At 35.5% G+C, this 22538-nt stretch overlaps 1 protein-coding gene across 1 annotated transcript; it reads left to right on the forward strand.

Annotated features, from left to right (window-relative positions):
- The first annotated feature begins 7941 nt into the window (after positions 1–7941).
- LOC121418080 (protein unc-13 homolog C-like) lies at positions 7942–8739 on the forward strand. Its single transcript, XM_041611785.1, has one exon. The coding sequence runs from the start codon at positions 7942–7944 to the stop codon at positions 8737–8739; it is 798 nt and encodes a 265-aa protein (XP_041467719.1).
- The last annotated feature ends 13799 nt before the right edge of the window (positions 8740–22538 follow it).

Raw genomic sequence — 22538 nt, forward strand, 5'->3', positions numbered from 1 at the left:
ATCCGACCGCAAATTCGGAATGCTGATCGACGCACCCTCATACTCACCGCCGCTGGGCGCTCACCGCGGCGTCCCTCCTGCTCGCCTGGAGGCGGCCGACTTCTGTAACTTGCAATCGGGACGGTCCCCGTGGAGGGCACCAGGTCCTCTGGGGCTGTGTTAGTCCCATTCAAAGATACCTCTCTCTACCCTGAAAAAGGAAAAACAAGAATTTTTCTTTTTCTTTTTTTTTTACAAAGATCTCGCTTAGATTAAAAGTGGAGACCGGAGTGGTCTTTCCCTCCTCCTAAAAGGAGTTTGTTTGAGCAAACAGAACAAAACAAGAGGGGAGGGGTAGGGAGGACGAAGAACCTAAGAATAGTTTAGGTATCTGCCTGTAAGAAAATAAAAAGGAGGTCGGAGACTTTGAAAAAAAGAAACTCCTACAAGGTTCCCCTTCTATATTCTCTTTTTTTTTTTTTTTTTTTTTGCCCGAAGGAAAAATTCGAAACAAAAATTCAAAAATGAATGCAAGTTCAGAAGAGAACGAAGTTTCCACCTGCGAAGAAACACAAAAACAAGCATTTCAGAGCAGGAAGAAAAGGGATTGAGAGACAAATAATTCCTAGATAAGAGAAATTTTACGATAATTTCCAAGAGGAAAAAAAAAGGTAACCTCCTGTGGAAAGGTAAAGAAATTCAGAACAGGAGGAAGGAGGAACGTCTCTAGTAACGATTCCAAGAGGAAGAACGACACAGTAAATCCTCAAAGGGAATCGTAGAGCCCGCCTGTCGAAATAAAAAAATATATAAGACTAGGAGGGAAGAGGGAATTGAACGAAGAAAACAATTCCGGGACAGGTCAAAAAAAAATTTCTAACAGGAAGGAGACCCCACCTGTAAAGAACAAAAATTTTTTTTTTTTTTTTTTTTTTTTTTTTTTTTTTTTTTTTTTTTTTTTTTTTTAGGGGGGATTGAATAACCAAACAATCATCAGGTATAATTGCGTAAGCCGAATTAAACAATCCCCGAAGCGTCTGTGAATAAAATATTAATCAAGAATTTTATTCAGAACAGAAAGGAAAAGGAAATGAGCTTTAGGATCCGCCTGTGAATAAAATATCAATCAAGAAATTTATTCAGAACAGAAGGAAAAGGAATTGAGCTTTAAGATCCGCCTGTGAATAAAATATCAATCAAGAAATTTATTCAGAACAGAAGGAAAAAGGAATTGAGCTTTAAGATCCGCCTGTGAATAAAATATCAATTAAGAAATTTATTCAGAACAGAAAGGAAAGAGAATTGAAGAATTAATCAATCAATAATCAATCGAAAATCTTAATAAATCAATTCCAGAAAGCAAGGAAGGAATAGAGTAGAAGATCCCAACCTGCAAAAAGAAATAACAATAACACCCTCGACAACAAAGTGTAGAGGCTGTCTAGAATTTAATTCAAAAACGGCACCAAAAGCCACCACGCTTTGAACGTGAAGAACAATAACCATGACAGGTGGTGAAGGCTTGCTGCCACGTAGGCAGGCCAAGCCCGGTGCCTCGCGAACGCGCTAGCGATGCGGCGCGACGAGAACTCAAACGTTAGAAAAACAATTTAAGTGTCACCAAAAACACGTCTAAAAAGTCACGCCAAGTGTAAATTCTGAACACAATCTTACACACAAATGGAAAGATTGAAATTAAAAGGGAGAATGCACCACAGATAAGCGAAAATAATATACCAAAGCTCAAAAAGATTTGAGCTCTTAGGAGACTTATCTGAGCACGTCTTGACAGGTGGCTTGCCGAAAGCAAAAGAGGGAGATGGACGCTAGTTGCGCGGTGATCATGGGTAGTAAGCCTGAACGGGAGAGGGCGCGCTCGCGCTTTTTAAATCCTTGGGAGTTCTATTCGGGTATGGCAGTCCAGAGGGCTGAACTAGCAAATCAAGTAGATGTATGGAGTTATTGAAGTAAATTGAATGATGCTTCCAAAAACAATGTCCTCAAGGCAAGCCCATCTTTTCTGTTGCATATTTTTACATGAAATTACACAAGTTTGTTCCTGTTTGCTGAATATAAAACATGGCTTGACTTGTCAAGGAATTTGTAAAGTAATGTTTACTTACAATGATGATTTCTTTATGCACATCTATGAATAAAATGAATCGTGTTTCAGTTACAAAGGAAAAGGTGGGCTATGACTGCCTCGTTAGATATGGAGCACCTGGTATGATTGGTGGTAATTTGAAAGTAAAATACATGAAAAATTATCAAACGTTTTAACAATGGCAAGTGAAGAAAGGGAGATAAACCCTCATGTTTTACACATTCATCATGTTTTTCTGTTATTCAATCTATTTGTATTTGTGCAATATAAGATACCCTTTGTGAAATATGAAAATGAAATGTCATGAAAAAAAAATCAGACATGACCCAGCCCTATAGGTACCTTGAACTGCATGTATATCATTGCTTCACAGTAAGGTCTCATGGCAAACTTCAAATAATCTATTTCTCAATCCATTGATGTGCATGCATTACATGATAGAACTCTTCTAGCTTCTTTGTTCATAAATACAACTATTGTAAAAATGAAAATAAGATATAAAATAAGCATTTTACTAATCCTCTTTAGATTGTATACAGCATTCTGATTGCACATTGTCAAATGTCAAAAGTCAAATTAAAGCAGGCATTTAAAGAAAATAAGGCAACTAGAAACTAGGAATGGTGAATGTACACATTTCACATCAACTATTTATACAATGATGAAGTGCAAATAAAAGCACTTCTTTGCATCTGGAATACGAGTGATTTACCAGAACAGGTGTGTGTTTCATAAAGCTGTTCGTAAGTTAAGAGCGACTTTAAGAACGACTGGTGATCCCTTCTTATGGTAAGTGGTACATTGAATTGGCGATGGTTTAGCGCGTAAGAAAGGATCACCAGTCGTTCTTAAAGTCGCTCTTAACTTACGAACAGCTTTATGAAACGGCCCCAGGGATCTACAGGAATGTTTCATGATGGCAATTTGGCATAAAATTGGTCTAAACAGGAATATTATGATGAATATACATGATTATAATGCAATTATTTTGTCATCAATGTTTGGCAAATAAAATGGTAATCATATTACAGTAAACTGATACTGATTATTATACAATCATTTGCAGACAAGAGTAGATGATAATCAATTTACCCTACCTAACCCAAATATAAAACTATTCTTAAATATGTTAGAATGACTAATATTCATTTCCCTTGAAACATACATTTTTTTGCAGTAAATTCATTCAAATCCATTCATTTCTTCTCCAAAATGTACTTTTCATGAAAATGCTAATGTTTAAAGTGAGGGAGCAGATTTATATTCTGACAATAATGAAGCTTTAAGAGAAAGATCCAAAGAATGGATCAGGAAACAACTGAACATTTTTGCATTTTTATGGGACATCATGACATGGAATGTATCAAGGCATTATACCTGGTCAAACTTCAATTTTGATTTTTTTTTATAGACTGCATGATTGCACTTTCACACTTTTTTTTTGGGGGGGGGGTGGACACAAATCCTTTACAGACAGGTTAATGCTCAATGATTAATTTTCTCCTTCTGTGAGCAATGAATATTTGTTACAAAATCAAAGTCACATAGATGAATTTTCAATTCTGATTTCTGTTGAAAGACAGAGATACCTGCTGCCAAACTATTCTGTTGGATGAAGAAACTCGACTTTTTTATTAACAAAAATTTGAGAATTTCAATTGAACAGTTGTTGGAATGAGATATCTATAATCACAGGTATTATTTCATATTCATGAACATCAACAAAGGACCATATCTCTAGGATAATTCTTTTTTACGGCCCATCAGTAGAGCTGACAGGTGAATACTGCACTTTGCCATAAGTCCTTACAGGTGGCCTGATCCTTGGGGCCGTTGGTGACGAACACTTCACAAGGATTATGATCACGCAAGTTCCCAACGAGACGATGAAGGTAACACTCAAAGAGATAAGAAATACACCAATAGGAGGCACAGCTAGCATGGAATGTTGCAGAAAGCTTGATATGTTCAATGTCCAGATACCTGCAAGAGATGTTGTGTTTGAGGATGTCTGGCCATGTTGACTATCAAAGAGAAAGAGTGTGTCATTATAAGTCCAAGTAATAGGATCTATGTGAACATCAGGGTCCTGACATTCTGCTGTCAGGCAAGGACTCTCAAGCTGTGTCCATGAATTGGATTTTAAGTCATACATCCATGTGTCTCGCAGTGGTTCTCTACTGGACCTACCACCATGCATCCATATATTATGATCACTGTCAATCCATGTACCAGCATGTGTACGGCATGGTGGCACATCAATAGGTAGAATCTGTGTCTTTTCATTAGGTGATAATGATGCCAGGCAATTACCATCAGTGTTGCAGTCAGAGAGCAGTGGTGTCCATTGAATGTCCTTATCTAGTAACCAAAGAATACATTGTGAGCCTATCAGCCCGAATCTGTCAGAGTTGAATTTTAACTTACTACCATCAGCAGGTGCATAAAGAATTATAAACCCTCTTTCTGAAGGCCACAGTGGATAGATAGAAATGTTCCTTAGGTCTGGTTCAAGTTCTGACATAGCTTTCTTTGTGCCAAATCTGGTCGGAATCTTTGTCCAACTCTTATGGTCCCAGTGATACTGTAACAATGTGGTATAAGACTCATCCTGCACGAGGCCGTACAGGTCCTGACCGGAGCACCAGAATCTTGTTACATTACTTAGCAAATGTTCATACCCAACTTCAATCTCCCATATCCCTGTGTCTGTGTCATACTTCCACACATCTGGGCTCCAGGAGCCAGATGTCAGTATTCCCCCAGCAAGAACAAGGGCTCTTCCTCTCGAACACAAAACTGCCTGATGTCTCCTTGAAGGCCATTTCTTTCTATCCTTGTGGATCAGGATCCAGTTCATTGTCTGAAGATCTAATTTCCAGAGCTGATCAAGAGTAGAAGTCTTGTTACTCTGCGCAGTTTGTCCTCCAAATAGCCATAACCATCCTGTAGTGGAATCTAGCCAAACAGCTGCATCTGAGTGAGGAAGCAAAATTTGCTGATGACTACCTGTCAGCAAGATTTGACTGGAGATCTTCTTCCAAACTGTGGCAAAATCAAAAAGGTGAAAGGAAAGGAATTTTAACCTTTGAAATGTGCATACTTAATTTCTTTGTTCAACTTCAAAAATTTTAATAATTGTAACTCGTATATCTCTTTTCTTCAAGATCATTTTTTATATCACTGTAAAGACAAAGTACATACAGTGAATAAGCATTGTTCTTTGATCAACCCTGAAATGGTGCTCTAAATGCAGTACTCCACTTTTTTTATTCTGAAATGAAGTCTGATTAAGATTTTCAAAGTGAAAATCTGTCTAGAAAGAAAAAAAGTCACACAATAAAAAATTTCAGGGTCAAGTTCACCTTTTTAAGAACATCCAAAGACTATCACAGGTATAACACTTAAAACTTCATCAGAATCTGATGTGAAGTTAGACATTTTGGAAATTTGTTTGGTCTTACAAAACAGCTATGTGCATGTTGGCATGCAAGTTATGGAATCCATATACACATTTTCTCTTGTATATTATGAATATTCATATGACTTAGTTTGAAGGATAAGAAAATCAACTTGTTGATGGGGGTGAATTTGCCCTTCAAAAACTACATTTCAGGGATGTAGTCGAGGCCTTGGCCTCAGGCCGAATTAAGTGTACAAATTCTATGGGAGGTTTTCTCCATTGGCTTCTTTACTCAAGAAATACCAGCCTTGTCTACATCCCTGCTAAATCTCAATTTACACACGCAATTTTCTATCCCCACAAACACAGCAAAACTAACTTAGTCTTATTTTGGCAAGCTTACCTGGAGACTGAGGTACTCCACATGATAGCTTGATGACATCCATTATCAGAATAAAGGCAAGAAATATCTGAAGCTGGACGATCAGTTCTTTACTTGTCATCAGAATCATGGTGAGCTCTTTTTCCTTTATTATCACATTGTTCTATCAAGTATTAATATCAGCTTCAGCCTTTGAAGTCTTGGCATCATTATAATCCAAATGACATGGACTTTCCATGAGCAATAAGCACTTTGCTTTGCAGATCAATAATGAGAACTTGTCATCTTGAACGAAATCTAAAATTAAAATTAAAAATTACAACAGAAAGTTGAGATCGAACAATTATATTGAGGGGAATCACACCTTGGTTGTTTGAAAGAAGAAAAAATAAGGGGGAAAAATGTAGTTTTTCTGTGAAATAAAAAAAACAAGACAAAGGAATAGAAAGTAATGACTTGAAAAAATGAATTAACTCTCTCACTAATTTTTGTGCAAGTTATTAGGGAATTTGTTGTTTTCTCCTTGGATGTTTTTCCCAAAGGGCTTTTATCAAAATATGGAACAAAGGTCTCCATGAAAGAAAAGTAAAATTCTGCATCCTTTTGAGAAGCAAAATGAAAATTTGTAATGTAAAAATGCCATGAAAACAGAGGTGTACCACCTCTTTTGATATTGAAGACCTTTTTTTTTGCTTGTCAAATTTTTTCAGGTATGAAATATCCTTAATTTGTGGTTGAAAACTTTTTTGGGGGGTAGGGGCTTGTCAAAATTTTTCGCCGAAAAATTTGCCCCCCTTTTGGAAAATCCTGGATCCGCTCCTGTTAGTAAAGAAAGCAGCTTCTTGTAACTGAAAGTGGTTATCAAAACCTACCTTTTTTTAAGAGAGTTTTCAGTAACACTTTTAAGTCACTTTTTTGTAATGTAATTTGCAGAAACTGTATGAACTATGTCAGTTTTGGAATTTATCCAAGCCAGGAAGACAACAAGATAGACCTAGAAACTTGACGCAGGAACAACTCACCCATATGATTGTTACATGCCGCCGTGCACTGGAAAATCACAGGCACAACACATGCAACACTTCCATGGGATTGCACGACATTGCGCAAAGTTTAGAAATTCAAATCAAATTTTGGTACGAGACTTAACGAACGATATGAAGCCACTTTTCCAAAACATTCGTCAATTGGAGAAATTTCAATGCAGTTTTTTTCTTCTCGTTGACTGGTGTTAGAGGTCACTCACGGATTCTGATTTTGTTTGCCTTTTAAGAGGCGCATGATTTATATTCATATCAAAGACACTACAGGGAAATAATAGGCACTTAAACTATTTTACACGCAAATCAATGCAAAGCATTACGCAGAGTCTGCAATATGTCCAGTTTTTTCATTGTATAGACTTTGGTGGACTGTTTGTTAACAAATGAACAAAGGCTCACTATCACACTGCTGGCTTCGTTCAAGTCACATAGAATTTTTTTGATTTTTGATTCGCAACGGATATTATGATACATTACATCGCCTCTGGAATTCTGACGAGACACTGACAGAATGCGTTTATTTTTCTCTGAAAGGATGCTTTAACATGCATTGATCATATGGACATTCCAGTATGTATGGAGTAGTTTTGGGCTACATAAAATTACAGGCAAGTTTCGCTGTATTTTCCCTTCTGATGATTCGGATTCTTTTGCTCTGGTCCCACTAACTGTAAACCGTGCTGTACTTTTACGGTGATCGAACTGTTATTGTTATTTCTCGTGCCCACTGCACTACTAGCTGCAAAGCGTGCGGGAGTACTAAACATTTGTTACCGGAGCTAAGACTTGAGTTTAAACGGCTGTAACGTGTCTGTCGCTGCTACATCCTACCTATTATATCCAAGACTTGTCATGTTTTTTGGTGTTTTGTCACATGAGGCCTGAGCTGAGCTGAGAGTCGACTAGTCAAATGTCTAACTTTGTTAGATCTAAATGTAGTATGTCCGACTCGACTACCAGTACATTAGTATAAAGACTAAAGTTAACTTTCTACACGTTCTATGCGAGTGAAATATTTCATTCACCTATCATGGCAAACTCAACACGGCAAACAGCGGCGGTAACGTGCCAAGTTATCAAGGATCTTTTGAAGAACACTGAATTTATCGAACTTCTTAACAATGCAATTAGCAATGCCATTGATAAAAAAATGGATGAAGTGTTAAGTAGACTAGAGATCATGCAGGGAGACATATTTGATCTCCAGAACAAACTTGAAATAAAAGATCAGGAAATCAACAATCTCAAGCATTCCATGAAATGTCGAGAAGAAGAATTCCGTGGTCTTCAGTTCGCCATCGACAAGCTGGAACAATATTCTCGGGGTTGCAATATCAGAATATTCGGCATTCCTGAAAAAACTGGTGAGAACACTGATTCATTAGTTGCAGACATAGTTTCTAGGAATCTGGGGATCTCATTCGAAGCCAAAAAAGACATCGAGCGATCACACCGGGTCGGAAGAATCAACCAACCAAGTATCAACCATTCCCATTCAGCTACAGGAAGCTCCACTGAAGACGAATCTGGACCTGATAGACGCCCGCGCGGCATCATTGTTAAGCTATCATCCCATCGAAAAAGGCGTGAAATTCTCCTTAACAGAAGAAAACTAAAGGGTTCTGGGATTTCAATCGTAGAAGACCTCACGATGAAAAAACAGATACTTTTGAATAAAGCTCGGAAAATTCCCGCAGTGAATTCAGCATGGTCATCTGAAGGTCGAATCATTGTTTCCTTAATGTCATCAGGTGGCAAGTCATTACAAAAACTAATTGCAAACGATGAAGACCTAAAAAAACTTAACCGACCGTTCACGAATACATGATAATGAACTATTTTTCATGGCCAGTGTCACTATCACAACCTTCCTGACTGCCCAAGTGATCCTAAAAACTTACATGCACTGACAAAGTGCCAAAGTGCTTGGAATTACATATTTTCATACCTAGAAAGAACTGAACAGCTGATTATATAGTTTTTAGCGACTACATCTTTGTCGGTACAAGCAGATACTGCCTCAATGTTTAATTTTTCTTCTATGCATATATAAGTGCTTTTATTCTGAAAGTTTGAAGACATTCTACTAGGAACAATTTTTGCACACTGAGTTGAGAAGTACATTTCTTTATTGTACACATTTCAACTCTTATACTTACATGTATCTAACTACTCAAGTAAAGCAATTATACATATCTTTTCTGTATTATTGGCAGACTGCCACAATGAATACGCTGTTAACAAATGTGCATACAAATATGCAGTTATATGTAGTTATGATTCTTATTTTCATATAAACTCCAACACATAATCAACTCTTGTGAAAATATGTCATATCAACCTGTATACATGTTTGGAGGTAGTACTGGCTAAAAGCAACAATTCTTGTTCTTTATTGTTATAAGATTGTCGCTCAATTATTCCTTGCTTAGGCACATACATACACATACATCTAAACATTTCTACATAAAATTTAACCCAAAAACACAGGACTAAGAAATGTAACAATGAAAAGAAAAGAAAAAGAAAAAGCATAATGAAGTAACTGTGCATTTTTAAGTCTTAGAAACTTCTTAAGCTATTTTTTTTTCTTTTTTAACTTCTTTATATGTACACATTAATATTGAACAAATATTTACATAAATGATAGAGTACTTACAAGAATGTGGCAGCAAATCCAATTTTGTTCTATACTGGCATTGACACTGTCACTAGGTGTTCCTACACGAAGCTTCGGTCTACTTACATAAAACACATCTTGAATATTTTACATACAACAACAAGAAAATAAGCTATTAATTTGTAAGCCTCCTAATCGAAACTTTACAATTATGCATACTTTTCTTGAATTTACAACTTTATAAAATGTACATTAGTACATTAATATTAAAATTGATATACATAAAAGTATGAACTACATATTGATACATAACTAAAACTGATTAACAAAATATTCATTACACAACATACATATATATGACAGTGAACTTTTTATATTGCACTGCCAGTTGACAGTGTCATTGTCATTATTGTTCATATTTTTTTTTAGTATTTAGAACTATGTATAAATAAAACAAACATTAAATATAAAAACACCTAAACTACTCCTAACATTACACATCATACACACCAACTTTTTAACCTGTTTTTTAATTTTTATAATTCCTTATTTTTATCGTTATCAAGCATTGTTAGTAGGTCTTGTTTGTTTTGCTTTTTCTCTGCGTAGTTTTGCGTACCATGTCAACTTTTGAATTTTACTACATACATATTGTTGTTTACAACAACTATTATCTTTTCTCTACAAATTGCACATACATACTGTCCAATGAAAGCCATGTATTTATACTAAGCCAGTATCCAACATCTTTTAATGCTGGATGAGTGTTACCAACATGATAATTTTTGTTTTGACTGTATCAACTGCATCGGCAATGTGTTTCCTTTCAACACAATTTCCGATCATGTCATGAGCAATCTCTTCCTAGATAATAATGACAGTTCCTCAGTTCACAATGTGGAAAGCAGTCAATTATTTCAGTCGCTCATTGAGAATAGTTCTGAAACTTCCGAATACACTTACTATTCTGTATATGATTTTAATAAACAATATGATGCAGATTCTTTATCGAGTAGCTTCTCAATCGTTCATCTCAACTGTAGAAGCATTCAAAAAAATTTTGATCATTTTGACATGTTTCTTGATAATATAAATCATAAATTCAAAATCATTGGCCTCACTGAAACATGGCTTACCAGTTCTTCAGCAACTAATCTTTACAACATTCCTGATTATGAATTCATAAACAATCCACGTGATTATGGACGAGGTGGCGGAACTGCATTATATATTCATAAGTCTCTACGTTTTAGATTGCGAAATGATCTGACATGTGTTAAAAAAACCATAGAAACTTTATTTGTAGAAATACTATGCAAACATAAACACAAGATCATTGGTGTAACATACCGCCCTCCAGGACAATCAATAGAGGAATTTCAAGTTGAATTATCTAATATTTTGAATAAATCGAACGTTAGCTCTAATTCTTGTTTTATAATGGGAGATTTTAATTTGAATTTGATTAATAACAACTCCAACAGTATTGAAGATTTTATGAATCTGATGCTCACTTTTTCTTTACGTGCAACCATTTTCAAACCCACCAGAATCACTAATTCTTCAGCCACCCTACTTGATAATATTTTCACAAATTCCACTGATTTCATTAATTCTGGAATTTTAGTGGCAGATGTAAGTGATCATCTTCCAGTATTTCTTTTGTTACCTTCAATCTCCTCTTATAATGACAAACCTGCTGATACTCATTACACTAAGAGAAGCTTTGATGACTCATCGTTACAGAACTTCTTTATCAAGTTGTCTAACTCTCAATTTGATGTTAGTTCAAGTAACAATGTTGAAACAAAGTACAATCATTTTTTAGGTACATTTTTACGTCATTACAATGACTGCTTCCCCATAAGAAGCTATTCCATAAAGAAAAGGAATAAAAAACCATGGATGACTAAGGAACTTAGAAAATTATGTATTAAAAAGAATAATCTATACAAGAAATATATCAGAAATCCAACTAAGTTAAATGAAATTAAATATAAAAAATATAGAAATTATGTGACTTATCAGTTGCGTAAAGTCAAATCTAATTATTACACACAAGAATTTAAACAGGTCAAAGATAACATCCATTCTACATGGAAATTAATAAATAATATAATGGGTAAGAAACTTAATTCTAAACCTATTGACTCAATTATTACTCCTGATGGTCAAACATTGTCTGACAATTCACTTATTGCGAATGCATTTAATAATCATTTTGTAACTATTGGTGAAAAATTGATAAATCAACATACTGCTATTAACTCGTCATCTGTACCTTCATTTCAGGATTACATTCCACAACGTAACCTGAAATCCATGTTTTTTAAACCAATAACATGCAAAGAAATTTATGAAATTGTGAAAGATATGCCAAACGACTCTAGTCCTGGTATGGATTCAATAGTTGTTAGAGTATTGAAAAAAACAATCTCATTGATATGCATTCCATTATGTAATATTTTTAATTTAAGCATATCAACAGGTACTGTTCCCAAATATTTGAAGATTGCTAAGGTCACTCCTATACACAAAAGTGGAAGTCGAGAAAATATGAACAATTATCGTCCAATATCTGTACTAAATATATTTGCTAAAATACTTGAGAGATGTGTGTATAACAGGATTATTAGTTTTATTGATGAAAATGATATAATATTTAACAACCAGTATGGATTCAGGAAGGGGCACTCCACGTCTTCAGCTGTCTTGGAGCTTACACATAAGATACACAACTCTATTAATAACAAAGAACATACTCTAGCAATATTTATTGATCTCTCTAAAGCCTTTGATGTTATTGACCACTCTATTCTGTTAAAAAAACTAGATTACCATGGAATAAGGGGCTTGCCACTCAAATGGATCACAGATTATTTAACCGATCGAGAACAAATTACTATATTTAACAAATGTGAGTCAAGCTCCAGGACAGTGAGATATGGAGTGCCCCAGGGTTCAGTCCTCGGCCCACTCCTTTTTCTGTTATTTATAAACGATTTACCCCAATGTTCAAATATGCTAAATTTTGTGCTATTTGCTGATGACACGTGTGTCTCTATGTCTGGTAGTAATATTGATATTCTGTTCAGAGATATGAATTTACAGCTTAAAAAGATCAATGAGTGGATGTCCGTCAATAATCTAATTGTGAATACTTCAAAAACCAATTATATGTTGTTTAGTACATGCAGCCATAAGATAGACAACTTAAAATTATACTATAATAGCTTTGAAATTACTCAACTTCACAATGTAAAATTTTTAGGTATTTATTTGGATGACAATTTATCTTGGAACTTTCATATTAAACAGGTCTGTAATAAGATTGCTAAAAAGATTGGGGTAATAGCTAAACTTAATTTTTTGCCAAGTTCAGTTCTAAAAATGTTATATCATGCTTTTATCACATCTACCATTAACTATGGAGTGATTGCATGGGGATTTACAACTAAAAGAAATATACATAGAATTTTTACTTTACAAAAACGAGCAATCCGTCTAATAACTCATTCCAATTACCTCTCTGAAAGTGCACCTCTTTTCAAACGAAACAATATCTTACCGATTCAGAATATCATATCATTACAGACCTGTTTATTCATGTACCAATGCCACAACCATATGTTACCTAAGTCTCTTCAAGATTATTTTAAAATGAATAATTTATATCACTCATATCAAACTAGAAATTGTAACAGTTATCACCCTCCCTTGCCACGCATAGCTTTAACTAGACGATCTGTTTTTTATTTTGGACCACTCTTTTGGAACTCATTACCGAATTCTGTTAAATTATCAAAATCTTTAAACCAATTTAAACGTGCATGTCTTCGAAACAAAACACTTTTAAACACGGCTTTCCATTTATTGTAATGATTTGTTTTCACCCCCCCCCTCCCTTCTCTTAGAGGTATTTGTAATTATGTTATGATTATATTGTTTGTTTACTTTACATGTATTAATATGACTTATTCCATACTTTAGGGGCCAATTTATACAAGCAGTTATGCTTTCTTTGACCCCTCCACGTGTAATATATCTTTTAATGTCAATGATTTGTACATACGTATATTTTTAATTGTGGAAATAAATTTTGAATTTTGAATTTTGAAGTCACATAGATTTTTTTTTATTTAAAAAAAAATTTGTCATTGCTTCAAATGATTTCCAAATAGTGTTATCATCAGCAATATTAATCTAAAACCAAGTACGTTTTTGAATGTATTATACATATTGGTGTCTGTAATTTATCAAGCAATGATAGGAATTGCGCATACAATGAAATTAGACACAGTAATAAAACTACCGATGAGCTGAATTAAGGCTGTGAATTTTATTATTGCCACCATCGAGCTTTCTTTTATTTCTTTGTCTTCCGCTTGGCGACAGCACGCAAATCGCGCGATTTGCGTGCTGTCACCAAGCGGAAGACAAAGAAATCAAGATGGCAACGTAAACACGGCCGTAAGCTCTTCCCATCTTCTCATAACAAATTTCCCGTTTTTTTTAATGAATTCTTCTTTAAAAATAAGATCAATATCGCAGAAATGTTGGAAATGAAGTTGGACCCCATATACATGTTTTAGGGCTAGATCTTTTAGAGGGAAAGTAGAATTCTCGGGGGCGAAAGTTTCTGGTTTCGTACCCGTATGTGGGGAAATATAGGTAGGGATCCCAGGCGTCAGTGGGGAGTGACCATACGTATAGTATATGCAGGGTGACCAGACGTCCCGTATTTCCCGGGATTGTCCCGTATTTTGCTCCTTTGTCCCGGCGTCCCGACAAACCCTCCCCGGGACGCCTAATTGTCCCGTATTTCAGAATATTGAAAAAAGTACATTCAAAAGTGACAAATTTTCATTTAATTATAAATAACCAACAGATGACAAAGCAGAGACAACAATTAAATTGATAACTGTAAACTTTTGCAAGTAATGCAGTGATTTTCTTGCTTGTGTAACCCAATACATTGCAAATGAACTGGCATCCTGCCTATGTGTGTGTGGCAGGCTACTAGCTAGGCATGTATGATCGGAGCAAATTCACAATGGTGCAAACAATCTCACATGATAAACAGTTTTTCCACCAAAAAAATCACAAAGTCGGCAGGAAATTCTTATAATTATTCTCAGATTAATGATTTGGAGATGTAATCGGTGCAAGAAGTTATTGACTTTTCATAGATCTATTTTTTCAGCTTTCGTTTTGAGTCTTGGTGTGTACGATGCCGCGATGTTTCATCTAATTTTTAAGTTTGACAATATGTTTCACTTTGAAATTTTATTCATTTCTAAAACATTTTTCTTTTTGAAACTTTTAAAATACATTAAGAAAAACACCAAATAACATTATTTTTATTAGATGATTAATTTTTTTGTTTACTTGAAGTTTGAACTTTTTTCCTTTTCCTTTCTTTTCTACCCTATCCTTCCTGCATGCCCATTTTCGTTCCATCTATCTTTATATCCTATCTTTCTTTCCTGACCATTTTTTCTCTCTCTTTTCATTTTTCTTTCTCTTACTTTCCTTCTTTATCAAATTTCCCTTTTTCATTTCCTTCATTCTTTCTTTCCTTAATTACCTTGACTTCTTTCTTCCTCTCTTGTTTCTTTTTGTTCTTTCTCTCCTTCCCTTATTTTCTCTTTTTTCGTTCTCTCCTCCCTTCATTCTTCCCTCCCTCTTTTTCTTCCTTTCTTTATTTTATTTTTTCCTTGTATTCTTTTCCATTTTTCTTTCTTTCCCTTCCTTCCTTCCCGTTTTCTTTCTTTCTTTAAAAGAATGAAGGAAACATATTTCTTTCCTTCATTCTTTCTTTCCTCCTCATTTTTGTTACCTTTTCCCTTTCAGGGGCGGATCCAGCTTTTGCCAATTGGGGGGGGGCCGAAAAATATTTTCATCAACATTTTTCTCGATTGGCCGCTATAATCTGATTTTTAGGTGGTCTGTCTGTGACAGATCACCTCTTATTTTCGTCAGAATTTTCTTTATTATTACTTTTTATTTATTTTTAATGACCACATATTTGTCGCCAAGATATCTAAAATTTGAATAAGTCAATTTCATCGAATTTCATGTCATCTATCGGATCTGTCATGGAAACGCCAGAATAAGCTTTTCAAGGTCACCAAGTCATGATGACGTCATGTAGACGCCATTTTGTAAAATCACGTTATCAATCATATCTCCATTATCAATTATCAAAAATTAACAATATTTACAGCACATTAACTTCAGGTCAAGGGTCACCTGAAGGTCACAACGCGCACGTGTGTTAAAATTTAAAAATGCTCAAAATCACTTTTTGATCAAAGTCATCATGACTTGGTGACCTTGAAAAGTACGTTTCAGGCCATTTTAAGCATTTCAAAAATTTGCGCGCGCACACATATGCGCGCGCGAATGCCTTAACGCAACGCAGAAACACCGTTCTTTTTTATATCATTGCATTGATAATATAATTCTGAGTAATTTGATACCTTGATCAACCTTCTACGACCATTAATAACGAAATTATCACCCGTTAAAGTTTGCAGCACGTGTGCGCGCGAGCTCTCACTATAGGCCATATATGGGCAAAAACATGCCTATTGAAAATTCACTATAGCTCTTTAAATTGTCCATTGACCCCCAATTTTTTTTTCATATATCGATAGAGTATGAGTTGTACATTTGATTTTATGTCACCATTGTCCCTCAATTTGATCATGAAGTCATCAAAATGGCGTCGAAATTCAAAATTTCCATTTTCCTTGTTATGACGTCATATTAATTATGCAAATTAGGCTCTAACTCCGTGAATATTGGTCAATTTTCGCCCAATTTTCGATATGATGTAGCTTAGGTCTTACTCTTCATAAATTGTGCCTTAATTTTTTATTTTGATAAACGGATCATCCTAAAAAATTGCAAATAATAAAGGCAGGTCATTTTTCCTCATTTTGCGTGTAATCTCTATGGGAAATGACTTTTTGTCAAAACTAGATTCGACATTCCTCTATTTCGTGAACCATATCTCCATTTTTTCTTGTCAGTTTTCCCTAAGATTTTAGTATGTTGTAGCTGAGATTCTGAGCTTTCGCAAATGTGCTCTCCATTTTTTTGATCAGATGCCGGGATCATGCCCGTATTTCGCTTGCAAAATTGGAATTGTAATTCTCAAAATTGCTTACGTGTAATCTCTATGGGGAATATCGTGGCTCAATGGATAACGCATTTGACTTGCTTTCTCGAGGGCGGAGGTTCGAGTCCTGGGGTAGGCAAGATGAGTTTTTTTTTCCATTTTTTTTTCTTTTTACCACCTCGTACATGATCCTTTATGATGATTTAATGGTATAAAAGTTAAATTTAGCAAGATAGAACAGATTATAATTACTTTTTTCATATCACATGTATTGTCATACATCAAAGAGACCCTTTTCACAGTGCTTTATCATCTCCCGTCTTTCACAAGTATTCCATCCACAATGAGCATTCCGTTGTCATCATGAAGATCATATTAATCTACATGAACATAGTCATAGTAATCATGATGGCGAGAATAAAGACAGACCACCTAATTCGTCCGTATGACGAATTAAAATCTAGTTTTTTTGTTGGTTTTTCAGGGGGTAGTCCCCCGGGGGGGGGGGGGGCACTTGACCAAAAAGGTGGTGGGGGTGTGCCGCGGGCGAGACAAAAAACAGGGGCCTTGGAGCGGGCTTACTGTAAAAAGGAGGGTCCTCGTAACGGGCTGCGGAACGACAAATGTTTGTGAAAACGGGGGTCCTTGGAACGGATCGCCAGCGTGTGAGTGCGTATGCATCCCTATGGAACGGTCATGCGTGCATGATGCAGCTAGCGCGGCCTCCGCCGGGAAGCTCTGCGGCCGCTTTTCACCAAAATTGCAGCTCATTCAATGCGATTGGAGCGGCGTAACGAAAAATATGCGAAGCTTTGGAGCGGATTTCTCTCTTCTTTTTTCTCGATAAGAAGAAAATGCTATGCCTTGGAGCGGCTTTCTTTGTTCTTTTTCTCAACAAGGCAAAAATGCTATGCCTTGGAACGGAAATTTGAGTGTGAAAATGGGGGTCCCCTCCACGGCACATACCCACTATGCATTATATACTGAGTGCCCCCCCCCGGGGGTAGTCCTAACAGAAGACTGAAGTTTTAAGTATATGTTAGTTTTTATTGTTATAAACAAGATACGATATCTCATGTGGTCTTGATATATAATGCGAGCGCAAAGCGCGAGCTAAAATTCTTTGATATTTTATGTCCTTAGAACTGAAGATTCTGAGCATTTTTTATAATCATGAACAAAGGTAAGTGCGAAGTGCGAGTCAAAATGTTATTAGAGTAACGTGAAAAGGGACTCAATTAGGACTGTTTTTAGTGATTAATGAAGAGGATACAAGTATCCCCAATTAAATAATGAGAGTGCGAAGTGAAGCTCAAAATTTTTTACATTCCGACCTAAGAACTAGACAGTCTAAGCGCGTTATTCAAATAAAGAACGAGCCGTGTGTCTCAAACAATTAAATGCGAGCGCGAAGCACGAGCTCAATATTTTTTATATACAGACATGATAAAGGAACATTTTGACAAAATTTGGAAAGAATTTCCAGAGAGGATAGGTATCTCATAAATCAAACAATGCGAGCGCGCAGTGCGAGCTGAAAATTTTGATATAACAATTCGTGTAAATCAAACAAAATAATTGACGCTTGATGTGCGAGCTAAAATACTGTGTGCGAATTGATTTCAGAACTGGATATATTAAGTGTCATTTAATCCTCTTGAATGCGATTCATTACACAGGCAATGCGAGCGTGAAGCGCGAGCGCAAATTTTTATATAAGTCTATTTTCCAATTCTTAATTTCCCTCACCTTTTTCTTGTTTCCTTTCGGGATCGGGCCGGCCGTTACGAGTCTGTAAATGACACATCATGGGCATAATACACCTCTTTCTTACTTTTCCGTCTGTTTTTCGTATCAAGTTAAAGAATACACTTTTTTTCTGCAGGTTGTCAAAAAATAGGGGGGGGCCGGCTCGGCCCCCTCCTGGATCCGCGCCTGCCTTTAATTCTCTCCTTTATTTTGTCTTTCATAAATTTATTCATCTTCCCTTCCTTTCCTTCTCTTTCTGTTTCTATATTCATTTCAAAGAATGACGGAAGCCCTTTTTTCTTTTATGCTTTCGTTACTCCTTCTTCTCTTCTATCTGTTATTTTATATTTTTCCTTAATTTTCTTTCCTTCTCAATTCATCTCTTTTCTTTCTCTTCTTCATTCTTTCGTTCACCCTCCCTTCCAATTCTTTATATTTTTCACAAGTCTAACACTGAGCGTGGGCTTCTTTGTTGATATTTATTTGTTAATTGTCCCATATTTCATTTTGTAAAATCTGGTCACCCTGAGTATATGACTTTCACTGTCCAGCCCCAGACGCCTCCAGGCTAATCTACTAGACCCCCTAGCCTACACTAACAATACATTCATTGCAATATGCGGGACTAAATATTAAATTTATAATACTGCTAAAATTAAGCAGATAAGAACTGTTACTAATAATCTAGATCCCCATCATTTCGGCTAATAATAACATTGTCAAAGCGAAAGATCAATAGAAAGAACCGGTTTAACAAAGTAACTCATACATACCACGATTCCCATTGAAGTTTAACTCACTCTTTCTGCATGTTCAACATTCACAGCTCGCTCTTTCAGCATATTTTATCAACATTCACGTATCTTGCTTTGACAGATAGACTGTCTATTTTTGATAACATGATGGCGCGGCGCGCACCGCATTAATTGGGTGTGGCTGAGCTGTGGTCTTCTTTGATCTTTGATTTTATTTTTTTTTCCAATTTACTTTACCTGCACTGTTACAGCTATGAGTGTTTTACATCTTGGATATTCATGATCCCGTTCATGATAGCAAATGATTTTATCCCTTTCAAGATAGTTGTCAGATCCGACAACCAACGCTCCCTGCCTTGCATATGTAAGATCATTTTTTGGTGGGACTACTTTTTTTTTTAATTGATCCGCTCATTTTGCTCATTATTTCCAGGCTGATTCTCTATCTATTTGGGTTTTGGTTTCCTTTTCAGCCCCACAGCTTTTTATGAGGCGGTGGAACTACCACCTATTTTCATATGTATGTTGTGTATTTTTTTTTTATTTATGTTTTGAGGGGGCCGGGGCGGGTCATAAGTTCTTTCTTTCAAAAGCAGATTTTGAATTCTCTCTTTTTTGGCCACATCATGGGCACTTTAGTGGGCAATTATTATCAAATTGAGCAAATTACCCAATTTGGACGGATTTTAACCACTTGGGAGGGGGTCATTTTTCTTTCTTTCAGAAGCTGATTTTGAATTCTCTCTTTTTTGGTCACATCATGGGAACTTTACCTTTCATTTCATTTCATACATATATATATATATATATATATATATATAGGCATATACTTTTCAAAGCCTTGGCCTTGAGGATTTGAGTCTTGAAATTTCAAGGCATGCATTTGCAAGGCTTTTTCAAGGCATTTTATATTTTGTACTTTCATTTGTTTATATAAATAGTTACAAATGTTTTAATTGTTCTCATCTAATGACACGAATGGTCAATACTACAAGTCAGCAGTAGTGCCATCAATTTTAATTCAAGAATTATCATCACATAACTAAGTAACAAAGAAAACAGAAGTGATGAAAAATAACATCATTTATTGGTAATATGTTGTTTAAAAATGATGACATTGGCAAAATCAATAAAAATGATAATGATGAAGATTATAGTGATTTTATGACAGGAATAATTCTGACAGATCTTACTGCAATTTTGACAACAATTTTCATACTTAAAGAATAGCTACATGTAACTCTAAAGAATGATAACAAGGTTGATTTCTATTCCATTAGGATTCTGAAAAGATTTGGTAAACTTGAACACAACAGGCAAGACAGAGGAATGGGAAGAGAGATAGAGAGGAGAAGGGGGAGGCTGGTTTGGAAGAATATACTGCTAAATCAGTTAATATATTGATAGGCAGTACATCTAAGTTTTTTTTTTTTTTGGGGGGGGGGAGTGTATAGTGTCTCAGATTGACAAAACAGAGTAAAAAAAAGGTTACTTATTTTTAATCATATGGTTCGACAGTGAATTTCATTTCACTACAAAAACAAATATTTTGTTTGTTTCCTTGAAACTGCGGTTTCAAGGAAACAAACAAAATATTTGTTTTTGTGTCAGTGTGGTTTCATAGAAAACTCTATTTTATTGTTTTAAGAAATAATTAAGATTTAACCTCACCCAACTAATGGTGTGGGGTGTGCCCCGTTTATTTTATATCCTTTTGAATATAACTTTATTTTTTAGCATTCTTTATTCCGGCTTTTGAGGTAAAATTAATACAAGATACAAGAAAAGTGAATTGAAATTTAATATTGGTTGTAAGCAGAAAAAAAACATGAACACTGACAAGAGTCCTAAAAATGACTCATTTTCAGGTCAGCATTTGAAAATTTCAACTTGCGCTTTTCGCTCTATTGCCCCCCCCCCCGAAAAACTTCCTGTAGGAAAAAATGCACATTTTCCAAAATCGAAAATGCCATTTTTTTCCAAATCAAATGTGCCTTTTTTCAAAAATAAATACCTTTTTTATAGTAAAACATTTTAGATTAAAAAGATCACAAAATTTTGGATCATGCTCACATAAATTATTAAGTAAGGTACTCATTCTGTTCCAATTTTCCAAAAAAAAAATGCGTAGAATGTCCAGTTTTCAGGTTAGAATATCACAAATTTTTGAGCTCGCGCTTTGCGCTCGCATTATTTGATTTGTGAGTTTAATGTATCCTATTTATGAGTCACTAAATGCAGTCCAGAACAGCTTCCTTTTCTGGTCAGTAAAATTTCAGCTCGCGCTTCGCGTTCGCGTTAATTCTTTAGTAAAATGCACTTCTTTTTCATGATTACAAAAACAGCTTGGAATATTTGATTTTCATTTCTCATTACGCGAAATGTCCAGAAGCTTGAGCTCGTGATTCGTGCTGGCAACATCTCGCAAGGATACCCTTTTAACAGTGATTAGCGCCATAATTGACCGAAAATCGATTTTTTTCAACTTCAGCCTAAATCAAAATATCTGTCTATCAATAAATCACTTTAAAAAGGCTTTCATTTTGACTTATAGTATTTTTAGGCTTTGACATCCCCCCAAAAAAGTTCTGCCTCCCCTGTCCCAGGGGTAGTGGAGAAAGACATACGTTGATAATGGGCATGCCAGGATCAGATGACTGTGGTAATGATAATTGCAATGTAAATTGCCTAGAAAAATAATGTATTAAATGTACAAAGGTAACTATATTATTATTTTAATGTCTAAATCTATCGTGAAATTATTTTTGTTTTACATGTACAAGGGTCAAAATTTTCACTCGCTCCACCTTTAATACATTTTGCCCTGTGTGTCATGTCTGCTGCCTAAGCATTGTTGTCTCATTGTTCCATATACATGTACTGAAAGTTTGAAATGCCTAATTGGCCTTGAGGTTTTCAAGCCTTGGCCTTGGCCTTGGGTTTGCATGCCTTGGCCTCGGTCTTGGGTATTGAAGCCTTGGCCTTGGAGGTTTGAGAATATATATATAGTGGGCAATTATTATCAAGTTGAGCAAATTTGTTACCCAATTTGGACGGATTTTAAGCAACAGTGTGAACAGTATGTTGCCTAGTGATGGTTAATTAAAATTTGGCCTTTTTGCCCAACATTTTAAGAGTGTATTATTACTATTATTATCTTTATCATTTAGAATTAAGTAATCATGTCTCATCAATCTGTCAACTGGGAAGTCAGAGTGAGAATTGGGAGAGACCGAGAGAGACAGAGAGGGTGAAATTTACATTTTAAACTTCCTTTTGTATGACAACGGAGTTGCGCAAGGGAGTTGCTGCCCCATTGCTGCTAAGACATCCACCTGAACCAACTCTATTTTGATAGCACCTACTCTTAAACGCAA

Source organism: Lytechinus variegatus, chromosome 7 (genome assembly GCF_018143015.1).
Source record: "Lytechinus variegatus isolate NC3 chromosome 7, Lvar_3.0, whole genome shotgun sequence".
Lineage (NCBI taxonomy): Eukaryota > Metazoa > Echinodermata > Echinoidea > Temnopleuroida > Toxopneustidae > Lytechinus > Lytechinus variegatus.